At 39.3% G+C, this 21,959-nt stretch overlaps 1 protein-coding gene across 1 annotated transcript in view; it reads right to left on the bottom strand.

The window, feature by feature from the left end:
• Nucleotides 1–21,959, bottom strand: part of poln (polymerase (DNA directed) nu) — a 60,678-nt gene that overhangs the window by 4,457 nt on the left and 34,262 nt on the right. The window contains exons 20-27 of the mRNA XM_031289879.2: nucleotides 21,221–21,298; nucleotides 15,314–15,425; nucleotides 13,303–13,385; nucleotides 7,427–7,558; nucleotides 2,307–2,417; nucleotides 1,916–1,994; nucleotides 915–982; nucleotides 163–224 (exon numbers count right to left, since the gene is read on the bottom strand). Coding sequence (XP_031145739.2) covers nucleotides 163–224; nucleotides 915–982; nucleotides 1,916–1,994; nucleotides 2,307–2,417; nucleotides 7,427–7,558; nucleotides 13,303–13,385; nucleotides 15,314–15,425; nucleotides 21,221–21,298 — 725 coding nt within the window. The remainder of the gene's footprint in view (nucleotides 1–162; nucleotides 225–914; nucleotides 983–1,915; nucleotides 1,995–2,306; nucleotides 2,418–7,426; nucleotides 7,559–13,302; nucleotides 13,386–15,313; nucleotides 15,426–21,220; nucleotides 21,299–21,959) is intronic.

Raw genomic sequence — 21,959 nt, 5'->3', positions numbered from 1 at the left:
CCCTACGTGATACTGCATGGCTGTTATTGTGTACATCTCCATTTGCCTGGGTCCCATGGCAAAAAAACTATCTTTGCATCCACAATTGAACAAAAGGTTGAACACGGCAACTGACACTATTATATCACTGGATGATTTTAATTTTAGGTTCCATTTACTCACCTTAAGATGGACTCCTAGATGGTCTATGTGCTGAAGGGACTCCATGGTGCTCCTCACTAGATCTGCACCAAAGTACATGCACACACATGTAGAGTCATTGCATTGCAGGTAATGTAGGTGCAGGTTTTGACAAAGAAGAAGAATGTGTGTGAAAAAAAAATCAGTGGGGCTATTAAAATAGCCCCACATCATCACATGCCCTTCACCATTCCTAGAGATTGGCATGGTTTTATTTCAGTTAACCTAATAGCTGGTTTGATTTGCATTGAGAGATGATTTTATGGAAAGTACCCCACGCCAGTCTCTAGGTATGGTGAAGGGTATGTGATGATGTGGGGCTATTTTAATTCCAAAGGCCAAGGGAACTTTATCAGGATGCATAGTATCCTGGATCCATGAAATAACTGGCCTTTAAAAATTAAAATCTGCCTGCCTCTATGGGAATTTAACATAGGGGTGTACTCACTTTTGTTGCCAGCGGTTTAGACATTAATGGCTGTGTGTTGAGTTATTTTGAGGGGACAGCACATTTACAAGCTGTACACTTTACATTGTAGCAAAGTGTAATTTCTTCAGTGTTGTCCCATTAAAAGATATAATTAAATATTTACTAAAATGTGAGGGGTGTACTCACTTTTGTGAGATACTGTATATACAGTATTCTTCACGCTACAAATACTTGGCGTCACAGGTCATGCGTCTTTGATACAAGGAAAATATTTGATAACTGATATTGGAAGTTGTAAATTCACCTGCAAACTGTTCCACCTGGGAGTCCTCCACTTCGTACAGAAGCTCATCGTGGAGCTGTGCTATCAGCCTACAGTTACAAACACAATGAAAAATGTATGAACACACCAACTACTGCTAGACTATAACTTCAATTTAGGACTGTACCGAATGTCTTTTTTTTTTTTCATTCGAAGCTTGGATTGAGCTTTTCGAATTGAGCTTTAAATGTCGGTTGTCATATTTTATGACGTCATTACCCAAAAAATAAAAATAATTATTTGAACAAAATCCTCAATTTGAATGACATGACTGATCAGATTAAATGAGTTAGTCTTTTTTTATTAAATAAACTTTCTTTAATGAATATTCTTTCTCAGTTTTGTCAACATAAATACATGTAGGCAGCAGACTAATCCAATAAGGGTAATATAATAATATTTAATAATCGCACCCTTAGCCTTATAGCAGCATTATGCTATGACAGAAACAATGCTCTGGAGTTATTGGAAATGTTTGGAGCACACGAGTCAGAAACAATCTTACGCAGCCACCAGTGGAATCTAATACCACAAATAGTATTATACTAATAATATTCGTACAGCCTAATCTTTTGTGCTGAACTGTGCAGAAATACCAGGTATAATTAATAAACATGAAAAAAAGAGCTGACCAGCATTTGAATGTTGATTTAGAATTCTAATGTCAATGTTATGAATGAAGCTATAAAGTCTCAAACTACTCGGTACAGGCATACTTCAGCTACTACTAATATTGCGGCATCTTCATCAACATGCCACCATGCGGGCTTCAAGTAAGTCCTCCCTGTACTTTGCATCCTGCTCACCCAACATACTCATTTAATTCTAGTATACTTTTGTAATAGCAGCAATCATTTAAGAGAACTCTATTGCTGTATGATGGGAGAGAGTGAAGGACATATTGTTACATTAGGTATGACATGGGAAAAATGGCTCGTAATATGAGCGTCTTCAGTCACTAGCCCTATTTTGAATGGTTGTACCTGGCAGAGCGTGAGCTGGAGGAGGAGACTAGCTTGAAGATTCTGATCATGGCCATCTTACAGAGATCAGCAGCAGAACCTGCACACACATACACATAAACAAAATCCCACACAGTTGCAAAGGGGTACTCAAGAGGATGAATAGATTTAGCCAGCAAAAGGCCTGTAGGCCAGGCAGTAGCAAGAAAGCTAAACTGAAGAAGCTGACTAATGATTAAATGAGATGTAAGGTAAGATATTAAAGGTATTAAATAGAGTTACAGTGATTAACTTTTTCCACAAACAGCTAGTTTCAAACAACTGCCACTTCCTGATCAGTACAAGTAAAACAATAAGATTACAGACCAGCAAACAAGCTGACGCTATCGCACAGACATGTCTGTCATTCTACCTTGGACCACAAAGTTGACTGCCTGCCTCTCAGCCTGCATGCGGATGCCCCAATCGGGGGCGTTGATGTTAGGGAGGGTGCGTCGACGACCCATGATGGAGAGCACATACCCTAAACAAAAGCAAAAACACAATACATTTAATAATTACCAGTCATAATTCTGAAGAATGTATGCGAGGTGCAATCATGCCTTCAGTCTAGTTTGAGCAAATCTGTCTTTGAGGACTGAGAGATAGATTTGTTTTGTTTTTACTGAATATTTGAAGGCAAACGGTTTACATTTTGCTGACATATAAAACTGTATATTCTATTCTATTATATTTACTTTATTTTACTATTCATAACACTTATTTTGTTGCAATTGTATGTTCTTCAAATTAATAATTAATTCATTATAATTAATTAATAAAATATAGTTAAGTATTTTGTCATATCATCAAAAATATAATATTATGTGACCTTCAGTTACCTATCCACCTCCCTCTCCCCCATCGGTGGAGTTCCCCCTTTTAAAAAATACAAGGGGAAGATGCTCATCCAAAGTCTTTATTAAGTTTTGGCCTATAACTCATCAGTCTGTGGATGAAAACACTCTACCATTTCTGAACTCCTTTCAGGCAAGTGACTCATGCATAATGACACGCTGAGCAGAACTAAAGCTACAGATTTGAAGAGAACAGTTGAAAAGCAATTTGTTGAAAAAGCATTATAGATGATTATGGTAACAGTGGGTTTACAATGACACATGCACACACACACACACACACACACACACACATCCACGTGATTCAAATACAAAAGCAAAGAGAAACACCCTCACATTCACACTACAGTCACACAAACACACATTAGAAGGCAACACAAGAATGTGCAGTGACGTGATGCGCACATTATACCCAAACACACACATTATGAAATGCAGGTATGCAACACACACACACACACACACACACACACACACACACACACACACACACACACACACACACTGGACCAGTACATTCCACCAGCTGGACAATAGAGCAGGCTTTACAGCTAAATCCCTCTAGTATCCCTTACTATGAGGAAAGCCAACCAGGGTATGGAACCTGAATGACCCTCTTCCCAGAAGACACACATACAATCACGCACACAAGCATAAATGTGTAGGAAATGAGCACACAACAGCCAGTAACAAACACAAAAACCTTCTACTCCCTGTGAATTAACCCATGACACATGCGTGTGACCTTTTCACCAGGAATGTAACCTTTGCTCTGGGGCCCAAGGACAGGGATGTGAGGTCTACTTTGTGACACACAAATGTTGTTTCCAACCATGGACAGTTATGTGAATCACACTGGAATGTGTGTGTTTTTCATACCCAATCGGCTGCTTTTTAAGTCAGCGACACAGTGCTGTTCAAGTTCAGGCTGTTAGTGTGGAGAAAGCAGAAGTACGTTTGATGGGCAGCAGCACTGGAAACTAGGACGGGAAACAATTCAATAGCATCATTTATAAACTTTTGGTGGTATTGTACTGATGATATAGTTTCATTGTTTATCAAAATTCTGTTAAGCAAGTTATAATTAAAAACTAACAAAATGAGTTATTAAAGGCAGTGACAACCTATTCTCAATCAGCTTTTTTACTGAGTGATCTGGCCTTATACAGCCAAGTTAGTCTTGCACTTCCATGCACCATTTGGGATTTTGCAATATTTAAATCAAAATCTGATCAAATCACGCCCACACAGTTTTCATGAAGCAGATTAGTTTTTAAGTGTTACATTCTTAACACCTAAGAATGTTAATGTTTTTCATCACCTTTTAAGTTGTTATGGTGAACTTGTTAGTGTTAATAAAAGTTGCTTATTTACACATCCAGCAACATTATCATTGATTTGGAGCTTAATATTCACTATCTTTTAGCTCTGTTTTTGGTCACTACCAACTCCTGAGGGAAATATCTGACTCTTTAGCTGCTAAATGCTCTACTATGGTCACCAGCTAATCTCTACTTTTGTCGGTGTGCTGTTTGGTGCTGAGCAGGTAGTGCACAGTGAGTTTTTAGAGCTTTTTAGCTGAAAACAGCTGTCTGCTGTGACCAGAAATGGCGCTATGAGAGCAGTGAGGGTGAACCAAAACAGTAAAGTTGCGAGCAGACAGCTAAAAGATGAGCAGAAACTCACTATAAAGCTCCGTAACGCTGATGGAAGCTGAAGATTCAGGTGATAATTCTTTGTATGTTCATTGCTAAGAGTGATCCCTTTTACATTGTCATTTGATACATTGTCATTATAAAAAATATTATTTATAGACACTTAATTTCTTAAGATTTGAAACCAAGGGGCTTAAAGGTCTATGCTTGGTCTGATGCAATGGACAACAGCAGAACACAGTTCATTACACTGAACATCAATTTGGTTAGTTTATATGTAGGTTTGTACACATGAGCCATATTGTAATATATATATAGACATTGGAATAACATTTTTATTGTTATTGTCAAATTTATTTTTGTGAAATCGCCTAGCATACTGGAAAGTAAAATTAAAATTGTTTGTATATCTCAGCACCCATAATGACAAATTAGTAATATGTCCTTAATTATAAAAATGTCAAAATGTTGGTAAAGTAACATTTCAGAGAACAGAAGTTGACTTTTCTCATCATCAGTGTGTGTGGTGTTTGAACTGAAGCTGTCCACATAGCTCAGTGTTGCTACCATTTGTGCGGACCATTATCCATGACAGAGCATAAAAGGCTGAAGCAACAGCTAAACTGCAAATCCCTTCATTATTAATGACAAGCCTTTGCCAACTCCACTGTGTGCAAGAATCTGCAGTTGAAATATCTGCATGAGTATGTGCATGAACAATTTGACTGTGCATCAGAGCTAGGATGTGTTTATGAGTGAGTGTTTGCACAGCAGGGTCTATGCAGAGGCTTCCCCCTTCCTCTAGGCTTCCCTGTGTCTGCTGTGGCCTTCAGAAGACTTGGCTGTTTTTTTGTCTTTTTATCTCAGGCAATCTTTACAAGTCCTTCACTTGTTACAGCATTCATCCCAAAAGCTTTGATGAAATGTGCATGATATAAAAAACAACAGGTCAGGCTTACCCAGTGTGGAGGCTTTATCTCATTTTAATATCAAGGACAGCGAGCGTGGACCATTCAGAAAAACGCGATCATGGCAGATATGGCTATGAAGTAATTAATTGTAGTGTATATAATAAAAGAAACTATCAAAATATTCCTATTTTAGTCCTCATCTTTGGCCCATCTCTTCTGGGTTATTACATTTATGTTATTCTTCCCCCATTACATCCAAAGCCCTTTTCCTCTCTCTGCTATTACACCCACATTGTGATACTGACCTCACATTCATGTTGCATGCATGTCACATTCCTGTCTAATACATTTTCAACAAATATGACAGTAGCTGAACCTGCATCCAAAAGTTCTGAACAAAATATTGCTGTATCAGATACCAATCAACTATAAACTCAGGGATGTGCAGAGTGGATGAGGAGCCCAGACATGAATTAATCTCTGCTGCCTGAGTCACAGCACAGCTAAAACAGCCATCTAGTGTGATACATTATATCCCCTAAGCCAGCACAGGTTACAGAGGACTATTTTATCGATCAGCTACTGTGAATTTCTGCTGTGAAATGAGGGGAGAGACAAATGGAAAAGAGATATGAAAACAGTGATTGGATGAGGAAGAGTCAAAGGACGAGAGACAGATAGGCAGGACCATGGAAAAAAAGAGAGGAGAGACAGAAAAGAAACAAAGTGAAAGAGTGAGATAAACAGACTGAAGGACAGCAAGACAAAGTGTGGGGCAAGTGGGGAAAATAAATCCCGGCACTGTCTCCGATGGGACGATTACCATGGTGATGAGCTGAAAGCCGACTGTGTGGCGCAACATCACATACACGGTGATCTGTGGGCAGCATTTTGGAAGAATGAGTCCATTACGCCGCTTCAATTAGGAAGCGGAGAAAAGGGAAAGCTTTGAGGGAGGAGCGTCACCGGTGAAATGTTGCTGTGGGGTGATGGATGATCACCTTTCTGTGTGGGGTCAGTGTTTGTGACAAAGGTATACGCCATCTCAGCTGACAATGTTTACTACAAAACAAGGTTATTTTATACAGTGTTATGCAAGATAAAATGAATAAGGATCCAGTTTTCAATGCAACAAAAGCCCGACAGTAAGTGGCATTTGTTAGTACTGATACAATTGGCTCTTTCTCACAGAGACTACTATTTGATTGGGGTGTAACTGGCTTATAATTTAACTATTGAATCTTTACATGCTTTTACTAGACAGGGAAAAGCTGATACAGCACACATAAGATAAAGTTAAGATGGAATTGGATACCGAACCTGAGGTTGAGGTTTTAACCCAAACATAAGCCTCAGGGTTGAAGGTTGGAGGATCTGTTTTGGCGCAGACTGACCTCATCCATCCGCCTGTCGACACTGGGCTCATGTACTGTCTGCAATGAGGGTTGAAGTGCAGACTTTACACTATTTTGTGTGAGCGTGTTTAGGTCTCAGGTGTGCAGTGTTGGCAGTTCAGTCCGAATATAAATTGAGGTCCCTTCTGAACCATCAGCCCCTTCCCACCCTATCCACCTCGCCCCCCTTAAGCATTGACCCACGGAAGTTAGTCTCATTCCTGCTAATGCAAGCACATCTTCTTCTTCCTCAGCCAAACGCACACAAATCCAAAGAGAGTGTGGGTGTATGTGTGAACAAATTCAAACTACATAGTGTATGTCAAAAGTGCAGGCCCTAACCTAGACACACACACACACACACACACACACACACACACACACACACACACACACACACACACACTCTTTTGTTATGTTTGTGGGGACATGTTGCTGACTTCTCCTGTTTGTAATCCTTAACATTAACCCCTAGTTTCCCTTATCTTAGCTTTGACTCTGACCCTAACCTTTAATCCTATACATAAACATTTTGCTATTGAATTCTAGGAAACAGTTCTTACAGTATGAGGCACATTTCTCCAATGTCTTTCCCTTTAGGAGCATTAAGATTCAACATAACCTTGAGGCAATGCTTTATATGGGATACACAATGGGAATTTGAATGTACACAGACCTTGTTTGTGGCACTGCTGGATGGTCCTCTGGATGAAGGCATGGACTTCTTTGTAGGTCTGCAGGAAGCTGTCCTGGAATCTGCTGGCCTGCTCAGCGCTCACCCCGAGGATCCCCGACAGACGCTCACGACCTGCAGAGAACAGCATTTTGCTAACTAGTATTTAACTATGCAAGCTTACATCAGAGAGAGAAGTTACAAGGGAGACATTGATGCAATGCAGATATAACATAAACAGTATGCTTAAGTATAATTATTAGCCATGATGATTCATTGTGTCCTAGATTATAACTTCTTCACTGATTTTTATTATCTTTCACACACAAATAAGTGTTAGTAGAGTTAGCTACAAAGTTGGCAATATCTTAAGTATGCTAAAGGAATAGTGTTGCATTTTGGGAAATACACTTATTTGCTTTATTGTAGAGTTAGACTGTAGGAAGTTACTGCACCTGGCATATAACCCCTAACAACACTGCAATGTGTCGTTTTTACACTTCAGTATTTGTACAGATCAAACAAATGAGATATAACGTGTTAATTAGTGACTAGCTGTACCCCCGTTTCCAGTCTTTGTGTTAAGCTATGCTAGCCGGCTGCAGTTTTATATTTATCGTTCAGATATGAGAATGGCATCAATCTTCTCATTTAATTCCCGACAGGAAATCAATTAAGCATGTTTCCCAAAATGTCAAACTATTCCTTTAATATCAATGTTCTGTGATGATCTGCATTGTGAATGACCTAACAGCTAAAGACCTTGAGCTGACAAATGAACAACCAGTGAATTTAAATCGAGCAAAACTACCTTTATCATGACTGATTGAAGAGTGTGAAAAGAGATAGGAGAGGCCAAGAGAAGAGAAGAAAGTTGAAAGGGGACGAGTGAACAGAGGACAGACTGGACCAGAGGATAAAAGAAATGAAGAGAAAAAGTAGAGGCAAATGAAGGGTGAAAGATAGAAGAGGACAATATAAAAGGAGGGTGGGGCAGGATCAGGGCAAGAGATGTGTGTGTGTGTGTGTGTGTGTGTGTGTGTGTGTGTGTGTGTGTGTGTGTGTGTGTAATGTAAAGATAGACGTGCTTTCCCAGGAAGTGTTAAAGGTGTATACTTTGTAACAGGAGTAAAGGAGCAGGCTACAAGGTGACGAACAGATCAATAGAGGCGTGTAGAGGGTGAGCTAAAGAGTGCCGCAGTGTGTGTGTGTGTGTGTGTGTGTGTGTGTGTGTGTGTGTGTGTTTGTGGTTTGGAGCTCTAAGGGGTGTGTGTTAATGTGTGGTTGGTGATGAATAATGTCACGCCAAATACCTGAGAGCTGGTAGGAAAGTTAGCAGGGGGGACAGGGAGTAGTTTTTGCAGTATCATAAGCCAGTGTGAAAAATCATTCGAGAAAACCCATACTAATAAAATATCTATGAGAATGCTGCAAATAAATCAAATCAATTTAATGTTTTAAGAATCAATATAAAAATACTTCAAATAAAGTTTAAGTCAGAATAATAGGTTGACCTTAATTTCTTAGTTCCTAAAATTGACTTGGACAAGATTACCCTTAAAGTGGAACTCTCGCCAAAATGCAACCTAGGGTCTTTTTGTGAATGTACCCGAGTCAAACTTTCATTTAAAAGCATATTTAGGACGGAATCGCCACTTTTAAGATTTACTGTATTCTCGTTTTTTGGTCAAATGGACTTTTGAATGGGAGTGCTAGGGGCACTTCTATGATAGCCTCAAAATAGCTATTTTTAAAACACTAAGAAGGCTCGACACAACATGAAACTTTGCTCTAAGGATCACCAGGGGCTCTACACATTGTTTGTCTACACAGAGTTTACTAAAAAGAAAGGTTTTGAGCAACTCACGTTAGCAGTTGTTGTTTACGCTATCTGCCATTTTCCCAGTCAAAAATAGGTGATCTCCGAATGTGAATGAACAGACTCCATAGGAGGAAATGTCATTCCGATATGAGGCTCTTTTTTCAACTACAAGGTCAATATTGTGTTTCACTAATGTCAAAACAATAAATTATCCGTGCATTCATATGGAACTAAGCTTTAGGAGCTTTCCATCTTTACTCTCCTCCCTTGACTATTTTTGACTGGCTCGATAGACGGCGACTGGAAAAACAGCTACAGTGAGTTGTTCAAAACCTTTCTTTTTAGTAAACTCTGTGTAGACAAACAATGTTCTCAATGCTCGAGTTCATGTGTAGAGCCCCTGGTAATACTTGGAGCAAAGTTTCATGTTGTGTCGAGCCTTCTTAGTGTTTTAAAAATAGTGATTTTGAGGCTAAGTGCCCCTAGCTCTCCCATTCAAAAGGCCATTTGACCGAAAAACGAGAATACGGTAAATCTTAAAAGTGGTGCTTCCGTCCTAAATATGCTTTTAAACGAAAGTTTGAGTCGGGTACATTCACAAAAAGACCCTAGGTTGCATTTTGGCAAGAGTTACACTTTAAGTACTGTATTTAAGTGTTTTTGCTGGTAAAATGGCACCCCAATGAATACTTGATAGATATAAGATGGATATGTTTTTTGTATTAAGAATAAGGATAAAATAAAAAAAAAGCCTTGGAGCAGATGAAGACATCTGAATTCATTTGAGTTGGCATGTGACATGTGGACATATTCCCAAACTAACCAGTTAACCTCTATCATTTCCATTTCATTCTCTTTATTTTCCCACTGTCTCACCACCTACTTTATTTGTTGTAATTTGAATACGTATATACTGTATGCCTGTGTGTGTGTGTGTGTGTGTGTGTGTGTTCATGACTCCATAGCACTGCTCTGCCCCTCCTCCCTTATCTGATTATTGTCTTGCAGAGAAAGCTTCCTTTTAGTATTTGGTATCCATGGCAACACATCCTTCTGTTACGTGACTGATTAAAATAAAATGCAAAGACAGTGTTTCCTTCCCTGTTTGTAAATATACAGCTGCAACATATGTACAGTAAATGAAAAAATAGATTATATTATAGCATATAATATAGGCAATTTAATATAGGCCCTATATTAAAAACAAACTGAAAATCAGGCTTATCTCCGAGAATGCTCCTTCAGTTGTTTAAACAACGTGAACAGACTGATTAAAAGAGGGAGGACTGATGGACTCAGCGATGGACTGAAGAGTGTGATACAAAAACTTTCTTTGATCATGAAGCTGATTGTTATTGTACAATTCTCTGGTTTATCAGTGAAGTGTCTGAACTACACTGCGGACTGGATTCTCTGCTCACAGAGCGACAGTTGACTCACATGAATGGGTCCAGCGCAGGTTAAATGCGCATCGGCAGGTCATCGGCGTTACATACTGTATGTCAAAGTTAACGTTAGATCCAGTAACTAATGTTTTTCTTTTTCATAGAGTTTTTAGCCACAGCGGCCGCCACAACAGAACGTTACTAGCGGAAACACTAGTATTTACTAGTATTTCGTAATTACAGGTTTTCCTCTCCTACTTAAAATATGCAGCTGTGCAAATAAAAATAAAACTGTAGGCAGATGTCAGCAGTGTGGACCGGCGCTGTGTCTCCCTCCATGTTGCAGGAGAACCTGTAAACGAGTGGGGGTGCAGAGAGTGTGAGAGAAGATAGAAATGGATTCTTTGGGGAAGAAATGGATTATGTAACGCAACATCAAACTATATCGACATAAACAGTATTGTCTCATTCTATATCTCGTTTGAAAATATATTGATATACCTTATAAAGTCGATACACTGCCCATCACTACCGCGAAGAGCTGTCCGTCTAGATACTGATCAGGAGCTCCTTCTATTCCTCCTCTCATATCCCTCTTAGTCCCAGCCCCACCCACTCTTCCCCTTTCCCCTACATTACTCTCTGCTTCACCACCTCCCCCGTCTTGTTTGCTTTTAGCCTACATTTCCCCTCTCAGCATCTCACTTTGTTGCTCTCCTTTACATCTCCTTACACACTCCATATTTTCTCAGCATTTTTAGCACTGACCTTTTGCTTTATGAATTGTCGCTGCATGCATCCCATGCCCCGCTACATGTCTCAAATGGATAGCTTTTATACATTCGCCTCATTGGTTGTTGTGGTATGTGTTTCCCAGAACTGACTCATTCATCAATGTGTGTGTGAGTGAATGTGCTTTTGTTCTCATGTGTGTTTTCTCCCGCTGAGAAGTGACTCCTAAAGTAGAAATGCCACAAAACGCATCATCAGCCTGAGAGCATCAGATTTTGTTGAGCTCTACAATGCACTCTATGCATACGCCATCCAAAGTGAGAGATAGCCACTGGTTCAGTTCCCAAGCTTCATGCAAACCATGCGCTTCAGGTCAGAACAGATAACTAGTGCAATCTATTTAGCTGTATACCACAAATCCAGCCCATGTATAGGCTACTGATCATTTACTTTAAAGTAAGGCTGTGTTCAGACAGAAAAACAGTGATCTGGGGTCAATTAAGCGGCCCATTTGTGTTACGTCCTGTTGTGTTCTTTAACCCCCCAATGTAGCACAAGTAGACTTTAGTCGGTCTCAACTTTTCGCTGCAGGCCTGCTGCATTTTTTTGCATGTCCTCCCTGCGGCAAACCCCGCTACAGCCTAAACGCACTACCCCCATTCAAACTGAATGGCCTGCGTTTTTGCCGCACCGTCTGACAGCCGACGCAGGCTGTGTGAATGCCCACTAAGTGAACATCAGTACTCAAACATGTCAAATTCAGTTAAACACATACAATAACATCAACACCTCAGGTATGAAAGCTGTATGAACCAGCAAAACTTTTTTATGCATGACATACACTAAAGTATCCACAGTTTCTTAAGCAGGATATAACAAGTAAGTAAGCTTTATCATTTTTGATTCTGATTTTCCCTAAAAAATGTCCAGATGTATCTAAAGTTTATAGAGATAAATATATATATTAAATATGAAAATAATGAGCCCTTCATGTACAGCAGAAGCCACGTAGGTACGGCAGTCATACATAAATGAAGCTTGTATGATTAACTGTGTTTTGAAAAGGTGCTATAGTCTGGTGTAATAGCAGTTTTGACAACAGACTCTAAAGTTATCAAAACTGTTATTATACTACAGACTTTTGAAGAGTAGGCATTTATTATTTGTCAGCCCAGGGCCTATTTCACAACACACCATCGCAGAAACTGGTGTGAAAAAAAACTCTATATACTCTACATAAGCATTAAAACTGGCCACTGGCAATAAAACCTGATGAAGAGTACAGACTGCCCGTAAAACCTCTCTTTATCACACAGGTGAAAGCACAAATGCACATGCTCTTGTTTTGTATGCCCAAACACATGTCCACATCAGGTTCATGTGCTAAACACACACACGCACACACTTGAAAGTAAACAGACTCTGGTTGTGTGTGTGTGTGTGTGTTTTCACAAGAGCATACACGTGTGTGAACCAAAAATGGGTCACAAGTGACACAGACAAGTCTCTTTTTGGGCCACATCGGTGTATTATACATTCATCTTCCTCTCTATTTTTATCTTTTCCTGTGCCTCCACCATCTACCCCTCATCCCTGCCCGCCCTGTGGAATCAGGAATGTGATCCACAGCATGAAAGAAATGCTATCCTAGCAGAAATCACTGGGCATCTTTGTTGAAAGATAACCTAAAGCTTATGATACTGCAATCTCTTCCCTCCTCCTCTTTCTGTTTTATTTATGATTGATATATTTTGCTACATTTACCCTCTTCACACAATGAACCACTTAAGTAGGTCAAAGTGGTCTGAACCAGTCGCTGAATCACTTTTTTTTTTTTTACAATTTTGACTATACAGGTAAATTGTCCAGTTGATTAATGAATCTGTATGCATATGTGAGAGTGTGCCTGTGTGTGTGTGTGTGTGTGTGTGTGTACTTACCTGCCCCGTACACAACAGAGTAGACAATGCGTTTGGCATGTTCCCGATCCTCAGAAGTCACCTCACCCTCACTCATACCCTTCCTGAGTGACAAAGATAAACACATTGAGAGAGACGTGTTTGATTCTATACTACATTAAAATATACATACATATAGAGTGTCTTACTATTTTTCATGGGAGAACAAAATGGTCAAAAGATTTGTTCGAAAATCCAATTCTAACCCAGTTGGAGAATTAACTGATGGTACAAGCCAAAATTAAGGTGTTTTTTTAAAGGGAAATATGAAAATGCAGTCCTTGGTTGACCAATGTATATATATATATATATATATAAAAATAAATATAAAAACATTTTTATACAATTGATTACTATTTTTGATACCGGGGACAACCTTAGGACATAGAGAAGGTAGAAAAGACAGAAAAGTGACACAGAGAGGGAGGAGATAGAAGAAGGACAGCAGAAAAATAAAAAGAGAGAGAAAAAATAAAGAGAGAAGCTATGTGAGATATGGAGGTTAAAAGGACATGAAGTACAAGGAGACAGAGGGACTACAGATAAGAACAGAGGGAGGAGGAGAGAGAAAGAGGCAGGGATGGACAGACAGAGACAGTTATGTAATGTGACTCGTAGACAGCCGTAGTACTGGGGATCAGACAGGGCAGGAGGACACGTCTGCAAAGTGGCATTTCTGGAGGGGCTGACTGGGAGCTGCCACTGCTGATCAGTGTTGAGAGAGTACCCGCCCCGCCCCCACCCCACACACACACACACACACACACACACACACACACACACACACAAATTAAAACCGTATCTGGTAAGATTCAAGACTCCAGTTTCATGATGTCAGATATCTTGATGCCTGTAGCCTCAGGATAAGGACTCTTTGAGGTGATTACACTTGCAATGCCTCTCCTTGTTAAATGCCAGGTTAAGGTAAATTATGGGTAACCTATAACCTTCAGTGGGTGACTCTAATGGGAGCATTTCCCTTCACTGTGCATCTAGTTGATGGGAATCCATACTGGGTTTTCACTGCCTCCTGCTGGCAAGGCATTAATCTACTTTTTCTTTTATCTGGTACACTACTGTTCAAAAGTTTGTAATCTACTGCCACAAAAGTTTGATTCGATACAGCCAGAAGTCTGAGGACACTACTCTATATTTTAAACATATTCTTTTGCATTTAGATGTTATTTTGGGTGCAGAGTTTGCAAAAAAAGTAATGTTTTGTACATGGAGAAAAACACTGTACAATGGTTCAACCAGACTGACAACTGAAGGGACAGAAAGAGACAGATTCCTCTGAGCAACACTTAAATTAGAATTAGAAAATAGAAGAAAATGACAACTAATAGTTGACAACTAATCGATTAATCTTTGCAGCTCTAATCAACAGGCGTGTCTCTTTAGCAAAGCTATTCTTAAAACTTCCCAATAGAAATAGGTGGTAAGTCTAGGATTAGTACTATTGGAATTTTATCAGGGAATATCAGCTTAACATACTATGGACTGAAAAATCTCTTCAATCTAACCACTGAGTAGACTGCAGAGGGCCCAAAAAAAACAGGACACTAATTTACTTATTTAACTAATTTATTTAGAGCCTAGTTGCACTGTTATGGTTCAATAATGATCGAGGGTCTTTTTTCTTTTTTTTTTTTTTTGGCCTGGAAAACAAAATCAACGGGTATTTGCTGGAAAGATGGTTACAACAGGATTCTCCCCATGAACACTGTGGGGCACTAATTGGAAGTTTGAATCACTTAACTTATCATTTAATAAAAGCTTCTACATTTGTCTTAGCCTTCCATAAAATGTGCTTGTTGCTTGTTGCTGTTACGTGTTACTGTTAGGAGACACACATGCATCAACACTCACCTTGGCAAGCTGTTCATGTATGTATGTGTGTGTGTGTGTGTGTGTGTGTGTGTGTGTGTTCATGTATGTATGTATGTGTGTGTGTGTGTGTGTGTGTGTGTGTGTATGTGAGTGCGAGACCTACCACTGAGAGGCCAACATGGTAAAGACGTCCGCCTGCGGGTTGGTGAAAATGCGGAGCAGCTCAGGGTCAGAGGAAAGGTGAGCCAACAGACGCAGCTCCACCTGGCAGAAGTCTGACATGTACACACCCGCACCCGCACACACACACACACACACACACACACACACACACACACACACACACACGAGAGTGGTTTTGATTGCAAGAGAGGGAATAAGAGTACTTGCCAAATTGTCAAACAATTTCTTTAAACTATAGCAACTATTAAAAAAATAGAGATATACAACACCAAAATATTTCATGGAAATTTTCAAAAAAAATAAGCTGAGCCTGTGCTTCTTTGACATGATGTTGCAATTATGTTACTTATCCACCTAATTCTCTATAATAGGTCTTGCAACAGGATCTTCTGTGAATGCATCAATGTGATCTGACTGAATTGCCATCATTTGGATCTAATTTGCTACATCCGTCTCACAGTAAGTGAACGCTGCTATCACATAAACCCATGTAAAGCTGGGTTATTAAGGAAACGTCAGGTTCCTTGGAAGCACATACATGCTGATATTAAACCTCGATGCGACTATTCACAGTGACCTCAGGATTGTGTGAATGCAAATGTTGCACCTACTGGCTAAACATCAAGGAATAGTTCACTAAAAGGTGACAAAATGTTGTTGTTTTTTTCATTTAACAAGGACTTTAAAGCTTTAGTGCATAACTTTTTTATAATAATAAACATCTGTTACATTCAAGCCATTGCCAAATGAGTTGATACAAAGCTAATTAAGACTATCGGCTCCACACAACTCTCTCTGTATTTCTCAGCATGGCTATGTTTAGAAATTGGTGTCGTCCGGCAACTTTCGCGTGCAGAAACTTGCGTAAAGATTATTACTTCTTCTAAAGAGTCTATCATGTTTTTTTAATCCTCCGTGTCCTCCTTGGCTACATAGCAACTGTGTGGAGGAGGGGTGGGGGTGAAGCGCAATCACGGAAGGCTTGTGTCATGTGGATGCACCGACAGAAATGTTGTCATTACTGAGAATTTCTCATGGGGGAGACAGAAACTACGCACTATAGCTTTAAATTCCTAAACCTCATAACATAACACAACAGGTCGTTTGGTGCATGCTTCAACAATCTGTATATATTTAAAGTTTCATAATATGTAAAATGGATTAGTATCAAGTTTAATCATTTTTGCCAAACAATTTCTAAGCTAAAATATCTTCATCTTTTGTTGAAGAATTAAAAAAGTTGAGGTCAATTTGGAAATAGGATAGGAACTGCAGGACAGACACAATTTCAGGACAGTAAAGTTGCAGGACAGACATAAAACACGTCTTAGAAATTTGCCCAAGGGACTTACATAAGCAGAGAGATAACCAGAGGCTTTAAATGCGTCAAACTGACGGACACACAGCAAAACATCTACAAAATAGGCGGACAGAAACTCTCTCACCTAACTGCACACTATAATACACCTGTGTTTAAAGATACACACAAACAGACAACTCTGTAAACAGAAATAAGGACTGACACATGGGAGAGAGAAGACACTCACACGTGTCTATGTGGCGGTGGACATTGTGTTAGGGCGACATATCCTGTGCTCACAGGTACTCTAGCTCTCTTGTCAGCTTAGCAGATCTAAACTGAAACATCTCTCAAGATGTAATCACACATACACACACTCATATCAACACCTACAAAGCAACCGCAGTACATTCCATTACTGCTATTTCACCCAGACGCATCTCTTCCTTTGCTCGGCTACTTCAAAATCAAATAAAACTCGGCAAATGTGGGGGGAAAACGACAAAATGGATGGCGGGGAAAATGGGAGACTTTCTCTCAGTGACGATGAAGCAAACAGCTGTAATAGGTTTCTGCTAATGTGGGAAGAGAGAGAATGATGGATGATGGGTGCATGTGATTGTGAGGGGGAAATATCATGCACTGAAGCATTAAAGTTAGTTAGTTACATTTCTTATAATTAATAATTAATTAAATACAGTTTTCAGGTCATATTATTCGGCCCTACTGAAAAGAGGAAGAAAATTCCTCAGCTGTTCAGTTCACAACGCAGGTTAAAAGGAACACCAGCTACCGTTTAACCCAGGTCAGCCGCCATAGATTGAAGAGGAAAAAGATAAAAGGGACAGGGAGAGACTCCAGTGGGATGGATAAAGAAAGGAAAGCAGGGCAGGGTTGTGATGGTGAGGTAAGCAATGAAGGAAAAGTTTCTAAAGATATCCTCCCATCAATGTTTTATGAGTCAGATCACATTTCCTCCAAGCATGGCCGGCAGCTTCAGAAACATATTGCTGACCAGGATGTGTGTGTGAGAGATAATTAATAATATGAGACTACACATGCGAAAGTGTGATCTTGAGTGAGGATGTGTGTGTGTGTTCAAGGCCTCCTTCTAACAGAGGTAGTCTCTGTGATAAACCACCCCCCCCCCCCCCCACAACAATTAAGAATCCTTGTATTGATCCATACAGTAACTTCCTCTGTAGAAGGAAGTTTTGTTCACTGCCATTTGTGCCCTTAAACTTAAACTATACAGCTGATAATATATAGATTTAGATGCTAGACCAGGTAAGATTAATTAGTATATTAACTATGAATTTACTGAATAGCCATTATTGCTTTCTGCTCGCTTTAATCAAAATTTAAATCAATTTTAATTGAATATCTGTAGCCCTTGCAAAACTTTGACTGTTGATGCAAACAAATACACAAGGTAAAATTAATCCCTTTGGGTTTTGGCCACTTATGATGGTATTTGTCATTATTTCTATAAAAAATGTATTGAGCAATAATTTAATTAAAATAACAACTATTTATCTGTAATGAAAACACTCATTAGTTGTAGCACTAACAAAGCACTTTGCAGGGCCATGTATTACTTATAATAGAGAATAGAGGTATTAAAAACAATAAATAAACTGGTACTAGCTCCTGTAATTCCTTGGAGAGCATACTAAGATACTGAGGGGGTTATGCTGTGGGTCATACATTTTAATGCCGTCACAGTATCCTGAACAGCCCTCAGTAATGCTTTGCAGTACAGTATGAAGGTTATGCATAAAAGCTTAAGAGCTCAACTAAAACCTGCACAGTGAGAACATGAAATGTCCCCTGTGGGTTGTGGTTGGTCTCGAGAGGCTTCCAGGAAGGATGATTCGATCAGCATACAGGCCAAGGAAATCTAAGGATTTAGGTAGAACTGGATTGTGAGTTAAAGTCAACTGGGAGAAATGTATGCTATATGTACCCTGTACTTAATAACTAATACCCCAGAGGACAAGAGGAGGGACTGGACCAAAATTCCAACTGAACGCAGGATTTATTCCAGAAGAACAGCTATTAGTCTCAATCTCAGTAAAGGTCATCTTCTGTAAAGCTACAAGTATTACAAATGTTGCTTTACTGTTGCAATACATAATGTGTTTGGATTGGAAAGTGTGACTATATTAAATCTCACTGTAAAGTAAAATCTTACTAAATCTTCTACTTTGATGAATAAACAGACCGGACTCTTTTTTACCCATGTCAGTATAACTACATTTTTTCACCAATCGTTAAACCAGCAATGACTGATTTTTGGCCATATTAAGGAAAGTGAAAACAAGTTGAGAAAACAACATATCATTTCACACAGTCCCTTGATATATTATAAAAATATCGATTATAGCCACTTTAAGTAATATGTGGGAACAAAACTGTGAAAAAGTACTGACCAGTACAGTACTGGCCCTGAACATTGTAATTACTGATGGTAGATGAAGTCAGTGGGCTATTTACCAAGCATACCCACACAAGTATCCTCCATGAACCTGTGCATTTACAGTATTGTTCTGATGAAGATCAGTAGACTGATACATGTCGCTGCACCATGACTTGGGGTTTGCCAAACAAACCAAATCTTTTTAACTTTTTTCTACATTTTGCATTAGTTCATTTCTACTGGTACAAAATAAACTCTCCAAAATTATGATGACAACAAAGCACATTATGCAACTGCTGTTAACATTTTGCTTAACCTTTAACTAACAACTTCATCCTGTTAGATGCACAAATGATCTGTGTTTTTAAAATGCAAATTGATATTTGTCAAGTAGCCCCTTTGTACAGTAGAAACATACAATATCTTGCAGAAAAAAAACTCGCTATTTTAATAACCACACCACTGACACAACATATGTTGCTCTTTATGAATGCTGCACACAACGATTGTATGTATTTTTTAGACTCAAATTTATCTTACTCTATTATGGACTAGGGGTTAAAAAATAAACAAAATGGAAAAGCTGAACTAAAATTAACAGGGTCGATGAGGGAATTGGGCCTGCCTTTGCTCTCATTTTGGCTAGCCTCTCTTTTTCCTCTCAGCTCCAGCCCCCACACACCAGCAGACATCTCCCAACAGAAAATAACTGAGTTGACAATTGCAATATAAACAAACACACACAGACACACAGACACACACACACACACACACACACACACACACACACACACACACACACAGGTTGCTTGAGGACAGGGAGGTTTAAAATAAAATAAATATAAAATAAAAGAATAGTATGTTTTATCTTTGGTAAGACAGACTAAGCCATGTTTTGGGTTGAGGGTTGGATCGATAAACACTACACACACTCAAGACAAATCTGCGTCATACCCCCCCCACACACAATGCTTTTACAGACATGAAAGCAACATTTAGATACATAATTTGTGTTGACATGCCTCTTGGTTGAACTTTTTCTAGGGACACTGAAAAGTGATTGTAGATGAAACTAACACACACACACACACACACACACACACACACACACACACACACACAAACAGCAGTTGTTCCAGTTTGGGAAGGACATCGGAGGACATAAACGGGTGACTGGGCGAGGGCTCCCTGGAAGGGGTTGTTTCCATGGCAACCTGGCCTAAGTGCATGTGTGTGCCTTTGTGGTTGTGTGGTTGCGCGGGCGTGTGCTTGTCTGCCGGTGTGTGTATGTGTGTGTGTTTGTGAATCCCTGCCATGCTGTTTGTGTATATGTGGGATCCTCGCTCTTATCCTGCTGCTGCTGCTGTCCTCCTGCTAACCCTGGCTAATCTGTCTGGTTATGTAAGTGCGCGACAGTGTCAGGGCCAGCAGACACCCGGCGTTCCCAACAAAACTCTTCCAGGCTGACAGTGTCCCAGCTCTCCCCTCAGTCTGCACAGCATGGACCTGCGGTACACCCTGAATGACCTTCTGATGCCAGCTGAGGTTGTCTCAGCATAAGAGGGGTTTTCAAAGTTACAAACTTGAAAAATCAAATCAAGCCATGGGAAAACATCTATGCTGATTTGAGATTGTACATGCAAGTACAAAAACACAATAGGACCAAAACTCAGACTCTCGTGTCGCTGTCAAAGCAGGTTGTCACACACGTTTTTCACGAGGATGAATCGCTCCCATAGGTTTAGTTGGTCTCTGGGTCAACAGTGAATGCAATGACATGCCTGAGCAGCTAATTGCTCCTCAATCAAGAATACATTAATTTGTGTAAAAACATATGCAATGATTAAAGTCTATGCCTGTGACCTTTACTTCTTAGTTGCATGCTAAGTACAATGGACAGATCCAAAGTAACTGTTTTAAACATTAAAAACATAAGTATGACTAACAGCAGGAAGTCAAAAAAAATATTAGAAGGTGCTCAGTAAAACATAAAAACAGCTGACTCCCAAAATATATGAATCAAAACCTTTCCCAAAACAATCCAAACGTTTCGGAAAGACGCACAATCTGAACCTCATTACTTTGTATCAGATTGGGTGACAGGATTAAAAAATAGTTCTGTATGAAAGATATAAAACATTAAAGTTTGACATTACTTATTGTCTTACCTGCAGCAAGAAAAGTCCATCCTTCCTGAGGGATGAACATTGCCCGAGGATGAACAGTCACCACCTCCTCCTCCTTTCCTGTGGGGACCAAACACAGATCCCTGAGGAACACCTCAGCAAATCATCCCTCACTGCAAAGAGCATGCTACTTTAAATATTAAATATACAAACCATGTTACGATAGCCTCTAGTAACCTGCTTGTTTAGATTTAGAATATTTTGTGTGGTACAGGAAAACTGAAGCCTGTTTTTGAGGAACACAAGGGTTTCCAGTATTCATTCATTTACGGAATTTAAATATGTCCTATTCAAGAAAAAAACATTTCATGTGATGAAAACAGTGTTTCGGGTCTAATAAACATCTAAAACTACCACAATACCATTTATTATTGTATGTTAGTATATTAATAGTATTTTCTTTTGTCATTTATGTTTTAGGTTTATACTTTAAAATATATACTTATTATGATAAAAAAAATGAAATTAAAGGGAACACAGATTTAACAAAAGTTTAAAAACTGGTATTAAAAAAGACAGGATTTTGTAAATAATAGCAACTTGTGTGCCATGTTTAACACACTGGAAACCACACATACACTTAGGTTATCCCAAATGCATTTGTAATTGTGTCGTGCTCTATCAGTTCTCCATTTTATTATTAGAAACACTGGTTAGAGGCCATGCAAGGCAAAACTTGAATTAAATCGACCTTCCATAAATAAGCAGAGCATCTCATCAT

The sequence above is a fragment of the Sander lucioperca genome, chromosome 17, assembly GCF_008315115.2.
Source record: "Sander lucioperca isolate FBNREF2018 chromosome 17, SLUC_FBN_1.2, whole genome shotgun sequence".
NCBI lineage: Eukaryota > Metazoa > Chordata > Actinopteri > Perciformes > Percidae > Sander > Sander lucioperca.
This window is presented reverse-complemented; position numbering and strand designations above follow the sequence as displayed.